The sequence below is a fragment of the Penicillium lagena genome, assembly GCF_028827675.1.
Source record: "Penicillium lagena strain IBT 129212 chromosome Unknown utg000002l_segment0_segment0, whole genome shotgun sequence".
NCBI lineage: Eukaryota > Fungi > Ascomycota > Eurotiomycetes > Eurotiales > Aspergillaceae > Penicillium > Penicillium lagena.
This window is the reverse complement of record NW_026623223.1, coordinates 1,114,246-1,129,461: the sequence shown is the minus strand read 5'-3', so window position 1 is coordinate 1,129,461 and position 15,216 is coordinate 1,114,246. Positions and strand designations below refer to the sequence as shown.

At 51.2% G+C, this 15,216-nt stretch overlaps 6 protein-coding genes across 6 annotated transcripts; 3 read left to right on the top strand and 3 right to left on the bottom strand.

Moving 5' to 3' along the window:
- Window positions 1-1,027: 1,027 nt before the first annotated feature.
- Window positions 1,028-3,034, top strand: N7510_003202 (putative C2H2 finger and ankyrin domain protein; the record flags this gene model as incomplete). Its single annotated transcript, XM_056975129.1, has 2 exons — window positions 1,028-1,079; window positions 1,134-3,034. The coding sequence occupies 2 exons, from the start codon at window positions 1,028-1,030 to the stop codon at window positions 3,032-3,034; spliced, it is 1,953 nt and encodes a 650-aa protein (XP_056835085.1).
- A 116-nt stretch (window positions 3,035-3,150) lies between these two features.
- N7510_003201 (FHA domain-containing serine/threonine-protein kinase) lies at window positions 3,151-5,633 on the top strand (the record flags this gene model as incomplete). The annotated part of the gene is made up of 6 exons (XM_056975128.1): window positions 3,151-3,305; window positions 3,362-3,647; window positions 3,718-4,026; window positions 4,083-4,129; window positions 4,187-4,480; window positions 4,547-5,633. 6 exons carry the CDS (start codon window positions 3,151-3,153, stop codon window positions 5,631-5,633), a joined length of 2,178 nt encoding a protein of 725 aa, XP_056835084.1.
- Window positions 5,634-6,065: 432 nt separating this feature from the next.
- Window positions 6,066-8,468, bottom strand: N7510_003200 (glycoside hydrolase family 31 protein; the record flags this gene model as incomplete). The annotated part of the gene is made up of 1 exon (XM_056975127.1): window positions 6,066-8,468. One exon carries the CDS (start codon window positions 8,466-8,468, stop codon window positions 6,066-6,068), a length of 2,403 nt encoding a protein of 800 aa, XP_056835083.1.
- A 583-nt stretch (window positions 8,469-9,051) lies between these two features.
- N7510_003199 (uncharacterized protein) lies at window positions 9,052-10,635 on the top strand (the record flags this gene model as incomplete). Its single annotated transcript, XM_056975126.1, has 1 exon — window positions 9,052-10,635. The coding sequence occupies one exon, from the start codon at window positions 9,052-9,054 to the stop codon at window positions 10,633-10,635; it is 1,584 nt and encodes a 527-aa protein (XP_056835082.1).
- Window positions 10,636-10,755: 120 nt separating this feature from the next.
- On the bottom strand, window positions 10,756-11,915 carry N7510_003198 (fungal specific transcription factor domain-containing protein; the record flags this gene model as incomplete). Its single annotated transcript, XM_056975125.1, has 2 exons — window positions 10,756-11,028; window positions 11,079-11,915. The coding sequence occupies 2 exons, from the start codon at window positions 11,913-11,915 to the stop codon at window positions 10,756-10,758; spliced, it is 1,110 nt and encodes a 369-aa protein (XP_056835081.1).
- Window positions 11,916-14,603: 2,688 nt separating this feature from the next.
- On the bottom strand, window positions 14,604-14,915 carry N7510_003197 (uncharacterized protein; the record flags this gene model as incomplete). Its single annotated transcript, XM_056975124.1, has 1 exon — window positions 14,604-14,915. The coding sequence occupies one exon, from the start codon at window positions 14,913-14,915 to the stop codon at window positions 14,604-14,606; it is 312 nt and encodes a 103-aa protein (XP_056835080.1).
- Window positions 14,916-15,216: the final 301 nt, after the last annotated feature.

The following is a 15,216-nucleotide window of genomic DNA, read 5'->3' as shown; positions in this document are numbered from 1 at the left end:
TGATGAAGCTAGATGCAGCGACTTCGGGCGCAGACAAAGGCATTTGCACCATGTTGATGCTGCCGGAGACATGAGGGACGGCGACGGTCAGATATGGAAAAGACTTCAAGCTGCAGTGTATCGAACGAAAACGTGCAAGCTGTCGAGCCCGATTTGTAGGAACAACAGTACCCACGCTTAAATATGCTGCGAAGACGATATTCCGGATAATGGGTTGGAAACCCCATCGAAGCTCTCGCGAGGATATAGTCTGGTTGCAATATCCGGACTTTGAAGGCTACGGAAGGTGTGTTGGAAAGTTCAAACGGATGATGGGTGCGTACACTCTGCCCACTCTATCACCAATCGCATGCACCAAGCTGCCCTAGGTTGTCATCCGATCTGATTGCTCGTGGATCCAAGGAGTAATGTCTTTCATCGTGACTGTCAAATCCTTTCGACTTTGCCTTGGAACCAAGTCAGTGACAGACACGTTGCAGTCCACACTGGTAATCTTGTTCTGTTCGACCAATTTGATTTCCTTGGTTTGAGCGTCAACCCATTCTCCAGGGTGGGGAGGCTCGTTCAGCAGCCTCCCTGTTCAGAATCGACTTCTCCCGTATACTAGTGAGGGATCGATGTTCTGTTGTAGTTCCAATAAAAAAGCAAGACGACGCAGCTGGAAAAGGAGCCATCTTTGGCGATATATATAGAGACATGGAGAAAAGAGGCTGGTTCAGAGTGGTGTGGAGAGAAGAAGAGGAAGCTAGGGTCTGCCTCGTTATATATATTGGCCTGGCCAGATGTTTACATGCCTGTACCACCACAGTAACAATGAATTGTTTGCTATTCACCCTTCTTTATTCAGGTTTGCCACTCATTCCAGGAATGAATTCATTGAGTCAGAATGACTATTCACGATTGTGAGGCTGAGCAAAAATGAGTCAAGGCAGACGCTCTATATGTAAGGCGGTGGATCTCCCGCTTCTCGTTCGTCATCATCGCCGTGGGGCATTTCCGACTTTCTCTTTCTTCCACTCTGCCAACCATGGCTGTAGACACAGCTCGTATGGAAGAGCTTTTGAAGAGGCCTCTTTATGGTGCGCAGAAACATTCCCCGGTCTTGGAGTCTCCCTCCAACTAACCAATCGCAGTATACGATCTGCCGCAGGAGCTTCTGGAAACCCTTTCCCCGAAGAATGCGAATCAACAACCCGTTGCCTCCGAACAGGCCGAGCCAACCCCGAAAGACCCAGAGGTAGCGGCGCAAGAGGCTGCGATCGCAACGTCAACACAATGCTCTCTGTGCGGAGTGTCCTACCAGAACGTGCAGGAACAGCGCAGCCACGTACGTTCGGATCACCACCGGTATAATCTCAAAGCTCAACTCCGTGGGAATGCGCCGCTCGATGAGGTTCAGTTTGCGAAAGCGGTTGGTGAGCTGGATGAGTCTATTTCCGGGTCGGAGTCGTCGGAATCAGACGACGAGGAGGCAGACGGTGGTGGAGAAACAACGCTAGCGGCCCTGTTGAAGAAACAGGCCAAGCTGTCGCATGCGAACGAGGAGGAGACGGAAACCTCGGTGAAACGAGGATCTCCCAAACACCCGCTGTTCTGGCTGTCGAGCTCAAAGTTACCGTCAAATAAGTCGCTGGGTGTCTATAGGACGATCTTCTCCACCGTCGAGCAAGCCGAGCCAGATCATCTGGTGGAGTCCCTGCGCAGAAAGCAGTTGGCTCCGATCAAGGCTCGCACCAACAATGCGAGCGCTCAGCAGGACACCTCTGCGCTGAGCCCGCACATTTTCATGTGCATGATCGGTGGTGGCCACTTTGCGGCTATGCTGGTGTCGCTGGCCCCCGAGATTCACCGGAAACAAGGAGGCATCGACGAGAGACAGGCCCGGGTGATTGCACACAAGACTTTCCACCGCTACACGACACGCCGGAAACAAGGTGGTTCCCAATCCGCCAGTGACGCTTCACGGGGAGCCGCCCACTCGGCCGGTTCGAGTCTGCGACGATATAATGAGGCGGCGCTCGAGAAGGATGTCCGAGAATTGCTGGCAGATTGGCGGCAGATGATCGATAGCGCAGAGCTGCTGTTCATCCGAGCTACAGGAAAGACTAATCGAAGCACTCTTTTTGGACAATATGATGGCCAGGTTCTTCGGCAGAATGACCCGAGGATCAGGGGCTTCCCCTTCAACACTCGCCGAGCCACCCAGGGTGAGCTAATGCGGTGCTTCAAGGAACTTACTCGTGTCAAGGTGAGCGAGGTGGATGAGGCTGCGTTGGCGGCCGCAGCCGCAGCCGCAGCCGCGGAAGCCAAACGACAGGAGGAATCATCCAAGCCATCGACACCTCGACCGCAACCACAGAAGCCGAAGCTATCCCCAGAAGAAGAGGCTGCACAGCTGCACACGACGCAAATTCAGGCGTTTATTCGCCGCTCGAAAATCCCCGCCCTCATGTCTTATATCATGAACAACTCCATTCCCTCAACTTTCACCTTCCAGCCCTCCGATTCCCCACAGAATTTCCGCTGTCCTTCACCCCTTCATCTTGCTGCCAATCTCAACGCAGCACCCGTCGTTATAGCGCTTCTCACACGCGCCGGCTCGGATCCAGTCGCCGTCAACAGCGAGGGCCGGACACCATTTGAGCTTGCTGGGGATCGAGCCACCCGCGATGCATTCCGTGTGGCCCGCCACGAGCTAGGCGAGTCGAAGTGGGATTGGAATGCAGCCAAGGTGCCGTCGCCGGTCTCCAAAGCAGATGCCGACAGCCGAGCTGAGAGGGAGCGCAAAGCAGCTGAAGAAGAGGAGAAGGATCGACGCAAGGCTGACATGGATCGGATCAAGCAAGAGGACGCCGAACGAGCTGCACAGCGGGCATCAAGTAAATCTGGTGGACGCACCCTCGGGTCTGTGGAGAAGACCGCAGCCGAGAAACGGGATGAAGAGACACGAGGGATGACGCCAGAGATGCGGATGAGACTCGAGCGCGAGCGACGAGCAAGAGCAGCAGAGGAACGAATGCGCCGGACGAAGTAACTGTATATAGTCGCATAGTCACATGGTATCACACACATGATCATCTCCATCCAACACACTCCCTCACTCTATCTCATCACCCTATCCCGTCTTCCCTCCTTCGTAGTCACACCATCATGTTCAAGCTGTTCTGGTCCTCTCCCTTCTCCCAAGCATCAACCTGCCTGGTGGGCACACTCACCCGCTGGGACCCATCCACGCACCAAACCAGCTCACAACGAGAGATATACAGCACCGACGACATCTACATCGGACGAGACAAGCGAGCTTGGTATAATTCTGTGTGTCTTCCTTCATTGCATGGCTAACAATATGGCATTCATACAGCCAGTTCGTGATCCCCAACCAATTCGTCTCCAACAAGCATCTCCGCATCTACACCATCCTATACGACCGAGATATCCTGAATGAGATCCCTCCGCTCGTGTACACCCAGGATCTCTCCTTGAATGGGACATTGTGGAATGACTATCCCATGGGACAAGGAAAAGGCAGCTTCTTGCTCAGCGATGGCGATACGCTGCGAATCACTCAGGGCGAGTATCTGCGATTCAACTGTGCGAGAGACAATAGACCGGATACATTTAGCTGTCTACAGCGGATTGAAATGAGGGTTTGTCCTTTTTTTTTAAAAAAAAAAATTTCGTGGAATGCATTCAATGCCCTAACTGTGATCTTGCCAGGAATTCAATGACCACTATGTTATTACGCCGCGCATTCTCGGCTCTGGTGCCTACGGACGAGTTCATATGGCGTTCAAGAAGGGAGATGGCCAGCAACTCGCTTGCAAGATTATTGACTTGCAGCTTACAAAAGCCAAAGCCCTCGAGACTGCGAACGAAGAGCAGATGTCGAAGTTCTTTATTGATCGTCAAGGCACAGCTTCAAAAGCTTTGGTCGCCGTGCGCAGAGAGAGCTTTCACTCGACGTTCATCCGCGAAAGACTGGAGGCATACCAGCAAGAAGCCCTGATTCTGCAGAAATTATCTCATGTGAGCTGGTTTCTATTCCAAAACGGAAAATCATTACTGAAAAATTGCCTGCGCAGCCCAACATCATCCGCGTCGAGAAAGCGATCCGATCCAGCAACACAATGTAAGCAAACACGACATAGACCAAGATCCAGAACACTGCTGAAAAATTAAATCACAGCTACATATTCCAAGAGCTTATCACAGCCGGCGACCTTTTCTCCTTCCTCAGCTACAAAGGCGGACGACTTGAGGACATACCAGCTGCAGTAGTCATCCACCAGATCCTGCTCGCACTAGATTATCTCCACGAACAGAGCATCGTGCACCGCGACCTGAAACCTGATAATGTTCTGATGACTTCGCTGGACGATGGGGCCAGAGTTGTTCTTACGGACTTCGGATGTGCCAGATACATCAACGCTCCCGTGCAGCGCATGTCCACCATCGTCGGCACGGCCGAATACTGCGCCCCGTGAGTATCCCTTCCCATATTCCCTGCATTTATATCCCTAAAATCCATCTCGCACGCACGAAACAGGGAAGTTAATACCCGCAACGAACGAGGCTATACCAAAGCCGTAGACCTATGGTCCCTTGGCTGCGTGACCGCCGTGGTGCTGACGGGGTACACGCCATTCAACGAGCCCTTCAACTCAATACCCAGCGATCTCGAAGACCTGGAAGACGAGCTCGATCGATTGAACACCGGCCCGCTGGCGCGAAACTTTCTGCGCAAACTCCTGGTCACCGATGAGGAGAGGCGCTTGGAGGTGAAGCAGGCGCTGCGCCATAGCTGGTTCACAAATGTTGAGCACGCGCGTCGGTTCGAGGAACTGTATCGCACTATTGTGAGAGAGTGGAGGAGGCCTGTACATCCGGATGGGCCTGGGAATGGGATTGTTGATCTTGCGAGTTTTGCGAAGAGTGCGAGTACTGCACAGGCTGGCGGACAGGTGGAAGCGCGTGTGCATGCCCGTGGTCCAGAGGACCTTCCCCGGAAGGTATCGATTGACCACGTCTCAGAGTCGGAATATGAGGATATCCCGGAATATAGGACGGCGTCGTCTTCTTTGCTGTCGACGTCCATACTTTCGGAGTCGCTGCTTCCAGCGCATAAGCGAACCGGAGCAACTGTTGAAGCGATGGCGTTGCTTGCTTTTGGGCCGCGAACTCATCAACATGAGGAGATTCGACATCATCCAGCGCAGAATTTGAGTGATCTGCGTTCAGTGCATGCGAGCACCAGAATCGCAAACCATATCCAGCCAAAACCCTCTCGCCCTGGTCAGAGAGTGACTGTTCAGAATCACCCGTCGATCCGGATGTCTGGTGCTCATTTCCATATTCGAAACCAACACCATCAGCACATGGATCCAAGCCCACTCCATCGATTGTCTTTGTCCTCACAGAAACTACCTTGGGATACGAAGAAGAGACCCCTTCCCCATGAAAGTTCTTCACCACCACAAACCCACGGTGCCAAACCTACTACATGGACAATCAGCAAGGAAGTCTCCAAGGCTGAAGATGATCAGGTATACGAGGAAGTGCGAAACCCCGTGACAGGGAAACGACAGCGACTCATTTACGGACGTGGAATGGAGATGTCAGCTGGGCTCGTGTGAGATGAGAGGAGATGGTCGGTATACGCGATCTGTGGAGGTGGTGATGCTATGGTGGAGATCTATATGCATTAGATCCTTAGGGGTATGGTATACATTATTATAGAGGTGGATGCATTTATATTATGTGGAAGGACTGGAGAGGGGAGTTCCGGGGAGCTGGCTGAGATGATTGATTGATTCATTGTTACAATGTGCTGGTGGGTATGAAGACAGGAGAATACGGAGTTGGATGGGAGTATAGATACAATGTGATATGCTCATGGAAGGGAGCAGGTTCAATACAGTAACTATCATATTTATTATGTGGAAAGAATGTAAACCCAAGGATCGGGAGACCTCTTTCGGCGTGGAACGTTGTGAATTACGCCTTTCAGTTCAGGGTCGCTCGAAATCAATATCACCACTTTATTCCTTTCAATTTATTCTCGAACTCTATCTTGCAGAACATAGCCGACTATCTGCCAACAGCTGCTCAGACACAGGACTCACGATGAAGTCATCGTACCCAAGTGACAGCAATGTCCCAATCACAGCATTAACAGGTTTCATGTGGTCTGTCACGACTTTCCACAACCGGTCCTTAATCTCGAACTCACATTGATAGTCCATTATCAGAGACTCGAGACGGCGTGTCGGATTAACAACGCTGAGTTGAGGGTCGGGACCGAGCTCAATAGTGATGCAATGACCAACTTCAGAGAATGAGCATTCAATGACTAGACCAGGGGCCTGAGTTGCTTCTTCGACAGTTACTTTGACATCCTTCGTCCGATCGATGCCGTCACAGTAAACTTTTAAGTCGTCCGGAGCGGACGTTACCGACAAGAAACGGAATTTCGAGGGCCGGTCGATTAGCTCCGCGGTCACTTTTCCTTCAGCCTGGTTGAAATAGACAACAGATTTTCGTTGCCCCTTGCATGCCGTCGAATTGATTGCGTCGTCTCCAGCATCTTCCAAAACAGTCGCTTCAGCGTCATTGCCGATTACAACAATGAACTCAAACGCGTCCGGATTTAAGCAACCATTTCTGGGAGCTGGGTTAGCATCCATGGGAATGATGGTTCCTTCACGGGCCAAAACAGGGTATTCCTCCAGCCGCCGGTGAAATATGATCTCGCGGTCTGCGTCGTACAATTGACCAGTAAATATGTCAATAAACCGGGGACCGGGTGGCAGCCACGCTTTGACTGCCCCCAAATTCGTCGTCCTATTCCGAGGCTCGACAATGGGAGCAATTAAGAGCTTCGATCCAAAGACATACTGGTTAGGAAACGAGTATGCCTGATCAGAGTCCGGATACATCCAGTACATCGGCTGCACTAAAGGCTCATCCTCGACAGAACCAACGACATTGCACGTATACAGGAATGGCACCAATCGATGTCGCAGCTTCATAAAGTCAGACATGACCTTTTCGTATTCCTGACGATACAGCCACGGCTCCTTAGAATTCCACTTCGAATCTGCAGAGTGCAGACGGAAGATGGGCGAAAAGACGCCGAGCTGGACCCAACGAGTAACGAGTTCGTCGTCTCTGCCTCCAAACATATGGCCGCCAATATCATGGCTCCACCACCCGTAGCCTATATTCGAGGCTGTTGCGGTGAATTCCGGTTGGAAGGCCAACGAATTCCAAGTGACCACTGTGTCGCCCGAGAAGCCCACAGGGTATCGCTGGCTTCCAGGCCCCGCGTACCGGGAAAAGATAAGAGGAGTGGTGTTACCATCTCGTCCGTGATCGACATAGTGGAAATGGTTCAAAAGCCAAAGGGGATCGAGGCCAGGGATTTTGGAGTACGGGCCTTGCTGCCAGTCGATCCACCAGAAATCGCATGCGGTCTTCTCCAGATTACGATGTAGGATCTCGAGGTACGCTTTCATGAACTTGGCGTCAGAGGGTTCAAAGAGAATCGGCCTCTTCTCGTCGGTTCCGTGACCCAGGGCTTTCGCCATTTCCTCGTATGAATCTTCATGCGAATGAACTCCATTGTGAGGGTGGTCGTTCAAGGTGATCTTGAGGCATCTTTGGTGCAAGTCACGTCGGAATTGGTCTGGGTTTGGGAAAAGCCTTTTGTTCCAGGTATAGCCGGTCCATCCGGCATGGGGTACACAAGGGTCAGACACCAGGTGCCAGTCCATGTCGACCACCGCCACTGACATGGGAATATCGTGTGCACGGAACTCATCCATGAGTTGAACATATTCGTCCTGGTGATACGCATAGTACCGACTCCACCAGTTGCCCAGGGCGTATCGGGGTAGTATGGGCTGTTTGCCGGACACTGAGTAGAATGCTCTGATAGCGGCTTTGTAGTCATGACCATAGCAGAAAAGGTATCCATCTATACGGTCGCCAGGTTTCCGGCCCGCCACGAAGTCTCCATCGAAGAGCATAGATGCCGAATCATCGAGGGCCGCGTATCCTGCCTTGGACATCACTCCCTCTCCCATATCGCAACGACCGTTACAAAGATCCAGTGTCCGAGCTGTACCGCCCAAGTTGAGCTCCTCAGAGAGTCCATACTGCCATGGAGCCCCCCAGTTGGTGTGTTTAAAGTTGAAATGGACGACCAGCCCAGCAGGAGAGAACCGTTTCTTGTCATAGCTTAGGTGAAAATGGTCGGTGATGATCTCGAGATTATGATCGTTCTCAACAGTGTGGAATTTGGACGTCGGAAAGTGGCGGTTAATGGCAAAAGTGGACGCCCGATCCTCAAAACAGCCATCGGAGGCCCATTCGTACCGAATCAAACGATCGGCTAGAATTGTGAAGCGAAAGTTCGAGCCAGAAACGATGGCCTGGGAATTGGCGACAGGATTAGTTGAGAAGGTCATGGTTCAACACGGATTTGGCATCCAACTTAGTTTGCAACGACGTCTCTAGGCTGATACTTATAATATGTACACGGTAACTACTAAAGTCACCAACGTGAATACCGACCGACCGAAAAATTCGGCGAGAAATCTAGCGGTAGGTTTAGCGATCCGAATTCACGGTTGCTGATCAGTGAGGCCATCTGCCAACAAATTCCTCGAAATATCTCCGAGGGTTTCAGCGAGCATTTCAGTGAGGAAAGTTTCTCCGCGAATTAATGCGAAGGTTTCAGCGAGCGGTTCGGCATATTTCGTTCTAGCCACTAACATGCCTACTACTGTCTCCACATCTCCCACAATCAATACTATGCCGATTTAACTTGGCCGATTCGTCACTTTCTCTCTACCTAGATGCCGAAAGTGCACACAAAGTCAACCCCATTCCTGGGGTCGACTCCACGCGGTTGACCCCAGACTGGACTTAAAGACTATGCGGTCCATGCAAACGATGGATATATAGTTGATTCTCATCCCAGGCGTTTGAGTTCCATCTTCATGATCAACTTCACTTTTTTACCTGCCACCCTATGGGAAATATTCAGACATGGAAAAGGATTCGGACATCTCCCACATTGAATCCAAGCGGGATCAGGCTATGCCCCTGACTATGAAGCATGGCGCTGGCCATGCTGCCCAATCAGAACGCCAAATGGGCTTTTACGAGTCCATTCGCCTCTATTCCATGGCCACGGTCTGGTCAGTGGGGTTGTCCACGGCGGTGGTAATGGAAGGATATGCGGTCATGTTGCTGTCCAGCTTCTATGCACTTCCACAATTCAATCGCAAATATGGCCAGCTCCAGCCAGATGGCTCCTACGTTATCCCCGCATCTTGGAAGTCCGCTCTTTCCAACGGGGCGGTCTGCGGCGAAATTATAGGGCTTTTCTTGACGGGCATCTTCCAAGACCGATTCGGCTACCGTATGACGATCTTCGGAGCCCTTTGCCTGGTCACCGGGTTTATATTTATTCTTTTTTTCGCGCAGAACGTCGAAATGCTTCTGGCGGGGGAAATTCTATGCGGCATCCCCTGGGGCGCCTTTCAAACCATCACTGTTGCGTACGCCTCCGAGGTCTGTCCTGTCGCTCTCAGAGGATATCTTACCACATATGTCAACCTTTGCTGGGTCATTGGCCAGTTTATTGTTTCCGGTGTGTTGAGAGGCGTGCTTGACAGGCAGGACCAGTGGGCTTACCGGATCCCTTTCGCTGTGCAATGGGTCTGGCCTATTCCTTTGATGCTCATGTGTCTATTGGCCCCAGAGTCCCCCTGGTGGCTTGTCCGTCATGGCCGGCAAGAGGAAGCCCGCCAAAGCCTTGTGCGTCTCATGAGTCGCTCGAACAATATGGCGGATGAGACTTTGGCCATGATTGAGCACACGGATCACCTCGAAAAAGAAGCCTCGGCGGGCATTTCTTACTGGGAATGTTTCAAGCAGTCTAATCTGCGGCGCACAGAAATTGTGTGTCTGACGTGGCTGATCCAAGTCATCTGTGGATCACAGCTTATGGGATATTCGACTGTGTTTTATATCGCCGCAGGACTCCCAGCAAGGTCTTCTTTCAACATGTCCCTGATCCAGTATGCCCTCGGGGCAATTGGAACGATACTCTCGTGGTTTCTCATGATGCGCGCAGGCCGACGGACTCTCTATCTGTATGGGACGTTTGCCCTTTTTTGGCTTCTTCTGATCATCGGGTTCGTTTCACTGGCTCCACGCAGTGCTGCCATGAATTGGGCCATTGGATCGTTACTTTCTGTGTTCACATTCACGTATGACCTCATGGTAGGGCCCGTCTGTTATTCACTCGTCTCGGAGCTCTCATCGACACGACTGCGCGCTAAATCCGTGGTCTTGGCTCGGACTTTTTACAACGTTGGAAACATCGTGGTTAATGTCGTGATAAATTATCAGCTTACCTCGACGGCGTGGAACTGGGGAGCTAAATCCGCCTTTTTCTGGGCTGGGATTTGTTTTTGCTGCGTTGTCTGGGTATTCTTCCGTCTCCCGGAACCCAAAGGGAGAACGTATGCGGAGCTGGACGTTCTTTTTGCAAACAAAGTGTCTGCTCGCAAGTTTGTCTCGACCGAGGTAGATATCTTCCAGTCAACTGTTGTTACGGAGTGAGAAATCCGGGATTTTGAGGTGTTGTGTGAACTTGAAAGCTACATAATCTGTGATTGAGTACTGCGACCATGTATTTTACTGTTCATTACACGTGACAACAAGAATTTAATCCTAGAGTGTCTATGCCTGTTGGTCCGTTTCCACATCTTCGTCTGTAGCGACTAATGTATCAAGCATGGCAAAAGGGCTGCTAAAGCAGAGGTAACACTCGGCTAATCGTCTTCCTAGTGACAGAGCAAATTTCACGTGAGAGTTTGGACTCAGAGACAAATGTTTTTGGATTGAACTTAGTCGGTCCAAGTTCTGTGCCATTGTCTCTGTCCAGCCTGTCAAATTTGTTGAGCAATGGATGAAGTCGGCCAGGGTGTTGCCTACGTCATATATTTTTTCGAACTGACATGGATTAGCTCAAGCGAATTTAGAAATTGGATTACGAGACTCACGATCCCTAGCCCATGTACCTCCACTGACTCTGTAGGGAGCAATGTTAACGCCTGTAGTAGGGATACGGCAATATCTTCCGGATATGAAAACGTTCTAGACCGTGACCCAGCCTTGGTAGAAAGTAAGCCTTGCTGAAGGGCAGCTCTCCATAGAACCAGGTCAAGCCAGTGCTGTGTCACAAAGATATCAGCTTTCTGAGCGTCGGACATCACACCGCAGTCAGGGAGCAAGTTTGAACCACACTGTTCCCATGTCGAATAAGTGCTGATTGACCCCTTCCGACTCCAGAAGTTAAAAAAATTGATATCAATTTGCGAATAAACGTGGACAAGCTGGCGGAAGCCGAGATCAATTTCCGGTTGTTCTTCAAGGCCCTCTAGTTGATCGGTAGGCCCGGGAGCAGGAAGAAGCAACGGGTGAGGTAAAAGGACTGGCTTATGTCTCGCTATCGCCAAGGATCTCTCGGTGACGAACAGAATGTTGTAGATTCGGCGGCAATACAAGGCGCCCACATAATCCATGCCACGATAGAATTCATCCGTATGCAAACCAAGCGCCTGCGCCAACGTAATAGCTTCGCGGAGGTAAAACCAACTCTGTCGAGCATTATGCAATTCAAAGTGCGTAACTGCGACAAAGAAAGATGCGAGAAGCGTCAACAGAGTGTTATCCTCGATGAAGTTATACTCCGACCGCGCCGAATGGCTCTTTTCTATGAACCTTTGCGCGACTGATGCCCATTCTCCGCACCCGATAATGGATTCGCTGCGACCACACATGAATGCGGTGACCAATGCGCATAGAGCAAATAACATAGTCTGCTCATTTGGCTCCATCGGTCGATTGAGCCACTGGATTAGAGTAGATGGTCTGAACAGAGGCATGATCGGGTACATCTGATGCAGATAAACGTCGACACATCGTTTCATTAGCCGAGGCAAGTTTTCTGGAGATAGAACATCTTCTCCTAGTTGACAAGCGGTATCATCATTATGATCAAAACGTGACTGAGCAGCCCTCAGTGCTTTTATTTTCTTTCCACTGCCACGTTTCGGACCGCGTTGTTTCCTGACATATTCGTATTTGCAGGTAAGTCGGGTGCGCTGGCAGGAGCCGCAGGGGAAAAGTCCGTCGCATCGTACTCGACGTTGGCGACATGAGTCGCACGGCATTTTTTGGACAACATTGCGGTCGTCTTCAGCCCGTGCCATCGAGGTTTGAAGCCAGATTGCGGGTCACTTGAAGTTTTGAATCTCTATCACGTTAAGTACTGGGAGTGCTCCTCAGTTTCCAATCCCCGAACTTCCTCACCGCCTACCAACGGGGCTATACGAAGCCATGTTAGGATCAATTTCAATCAGCGTGGAAGCCGATCCTATGCTCTAATGAGCTTGCTAAGCCGGCGCTAGTTTTTCTATCTCTATAGAATTGATCAACGTCGGGTTTAATGCCATTTCTAACCGATTAACGCATCTATGGAGAACGTACATTAATTTTGGCAAGCTACGGGTTATCTACTGTCAAATTGGTGAAACTGATTCGGGGCGGACCTGTGAGCTTCAAGTATAAGCAGACACTGGATCAGAGCTTTCCTTTCATGTTAAAACATCCCTTGGGAATCTCCACAGATACACAAATAGAGAAGTACTGAGTTCCGGTCTCGGGCGCGGCGGCGCAAGAACAGATCACGATCGATCAGAGAAAGGGATACGAACTCAACCTGTTTCTCTTGCCACGAACATTGCCGCTCAGCAGGTATCTAAAACTCGAAAATTCGAGGCTAGGCGCTCGTGAGACAATTGCTCTCTACTCATAGAAGAGTGGACGATGAAAACAAGCCGTCTTGTAGTCAGTCAGTCAAGGACTCAATAAGATGAAATACTTTAATAGTTAGCCCCTAGAACACGGAACATCGGCATACAGGCGGGATGAGAGCCGTCAGCTTGTCTCAACGAGAACCAGTCGAATTCGATCAACTGAAACCGAGGAAAGGGAGATCATTCCAACTGGGCCCAGAGTAGACTAGCTGTGGATATGATGAACGGGATTACAGGACAGCTTGTTCCTAGGGGCCTTGAGACCAGACCTCCTTGGCAAAGCCTAAATGAGTAAGTAGGGTTGAGAGACTTCTGTGTTTTTGTCATTGATTGGGAGTTACCACGGCAAACCACTAGTTCGTGAAGCCAGGAGATACTCCTTCAAGGAGGAGGCGAAGGGAAGACATGACACGCCCCTGGATCATGATCATGGACGGGGCATGGGATGGACACATCATCAATTGGGGGTGGAGACGGTGCTGTGTGGGTAGTGCGCAGGGCACGAAGTTTCTTGCCCCTGCTTTGTCTTGGATGGGGATTCGGGGGCCCTGCGATGGACGTTGGATGGTCAGGTGTGTGGCCAGGGTTGAAGCGAGTGACTAAATGCCTCGTCATTGATACAATGAGCCCATTGGATTTAATCATAATGTCTGACGTTTCCAAACGATGTTGATGTGGAGCGCAGGACCGAATAGCAGACTCGATACCACTGGCCGTGTCTCAAATAGCACTGGGATCCAGTGGAATATCCACAACAGACTCGTCGCTCCATGGAGCTGAGTACAATAATCATCAAGCTGGCCACCACTTCCAGTGGCCAAGGGGTACTAGCACTAGTGTCAGCCCTGTGTCAATAGTAATAGAGTGATCCCGCGCCCAGCATGATAGGAATGTAGAATATCACATACAGAGAGTCCAGTGAAGGGAGCAAGACACTTGCCAAGGGAGTAGGATCTCCAAGGAGTCATGAAAGTGTGAGGCCGAGGATGGTGTTATGGTTCAGGCGTTGTACGGGCAACGGATCAGCCCAGCCACATCGGTAGTCGACAGTGGAGATGATCTGCCTTAGCGGCCGTTGTGGGAAGGGCGATGTCTTGCATTTGAAGCAATCGGAGAATTGCGTGTGCCTGTCACAATTCTGTGATTCTTCAGCCACAGCCTATGAATGGGCTCCTGGTCACTAGATCGGATCACCCCTTGCATGCGATTTGTGAAAAACCGGGGGGCTGGGATCCCGTACCGAGGGTTGGAGCGGCAACTGTCCTTGTGAACATATTGTACTCAATCCAGCCACTTCTGTGTTCGGATCCCTTTCAATAATATCGGAAGGGCGAGGTGGGTGGAACAGAAGGTCCTTGATTTGCAGCCCGGCGGAAGGAAGGATATCCCTTTCTCTCCATCATTGAGACTTGATGTGATGAGAATAGTCAATAGCAGTGCAGTGCCATTCACAATTGTCAGTGGCCGATAAATGACTGTTAATAGATAATAGGTCGTGTATATTGATTGAATATTGAGCGTCGGCAATTTGTGTCACGGTGCCGGTGCACACTGCACCCCACAATGGCAAAACAAAATACACTGTGCACAGTGTAAAAGATCGGCAAGATCAAGGTAAGTGCCGACAATATCCACTGATCGGGTACTGTATTCACTCCAGTCACAATCCTGCCGAACGCAAGGACCACGGTGGGAAAAGCCTTACCGTCATAGAAGGAGGGCCGTACCGAGGGATATTCTCCGATGACGATAGGCGATAAGCCAGGCGCAGATCAGGCCCAAAGCGAGTCCTTCGGGCGCCCAATGCAGGTTCATTTCGGTCGTCGTGAGTCGTAAGGATGACCTCAGAGGCTCATGGATGACATCCTGATCGTCAGGAACACGGCTGGGATTGGCCCCACACGCGCGACGCGTCCTCGGAACGCGTCGCGTCAACGTGGTGAAAACTCGAATCCGAATCGACCCGCGCAGCGTCCACCGGAGTGCACCGCGGACGGACGGGCAGAAAAGGGCCGGCATGACTCGTCTAGAAGGGTGAGCAGACAAAGGAGATTGGAAGTCTCTCCTTGCTCTGTCGATAATAGGCACTGGAATTCTTCGGACGGGCGTGTCCCCGGACCGAGATTGGCCTGTCAGACCGAGTCTCCCGATGACAGAACAGAACGTGCCCGATCAGCGGGCACAATCGATAACGCTGATCGCTGGCACACGAGTGTGTAACGCGTCGTCCCGAAAGGGTAATGTAATGAGGATCGCCCCTAGTGTCGGGCAGTCTCAGGGGGCCGAACGGCCTCGTGGGCATTCGCGCGAGGATCGAGTC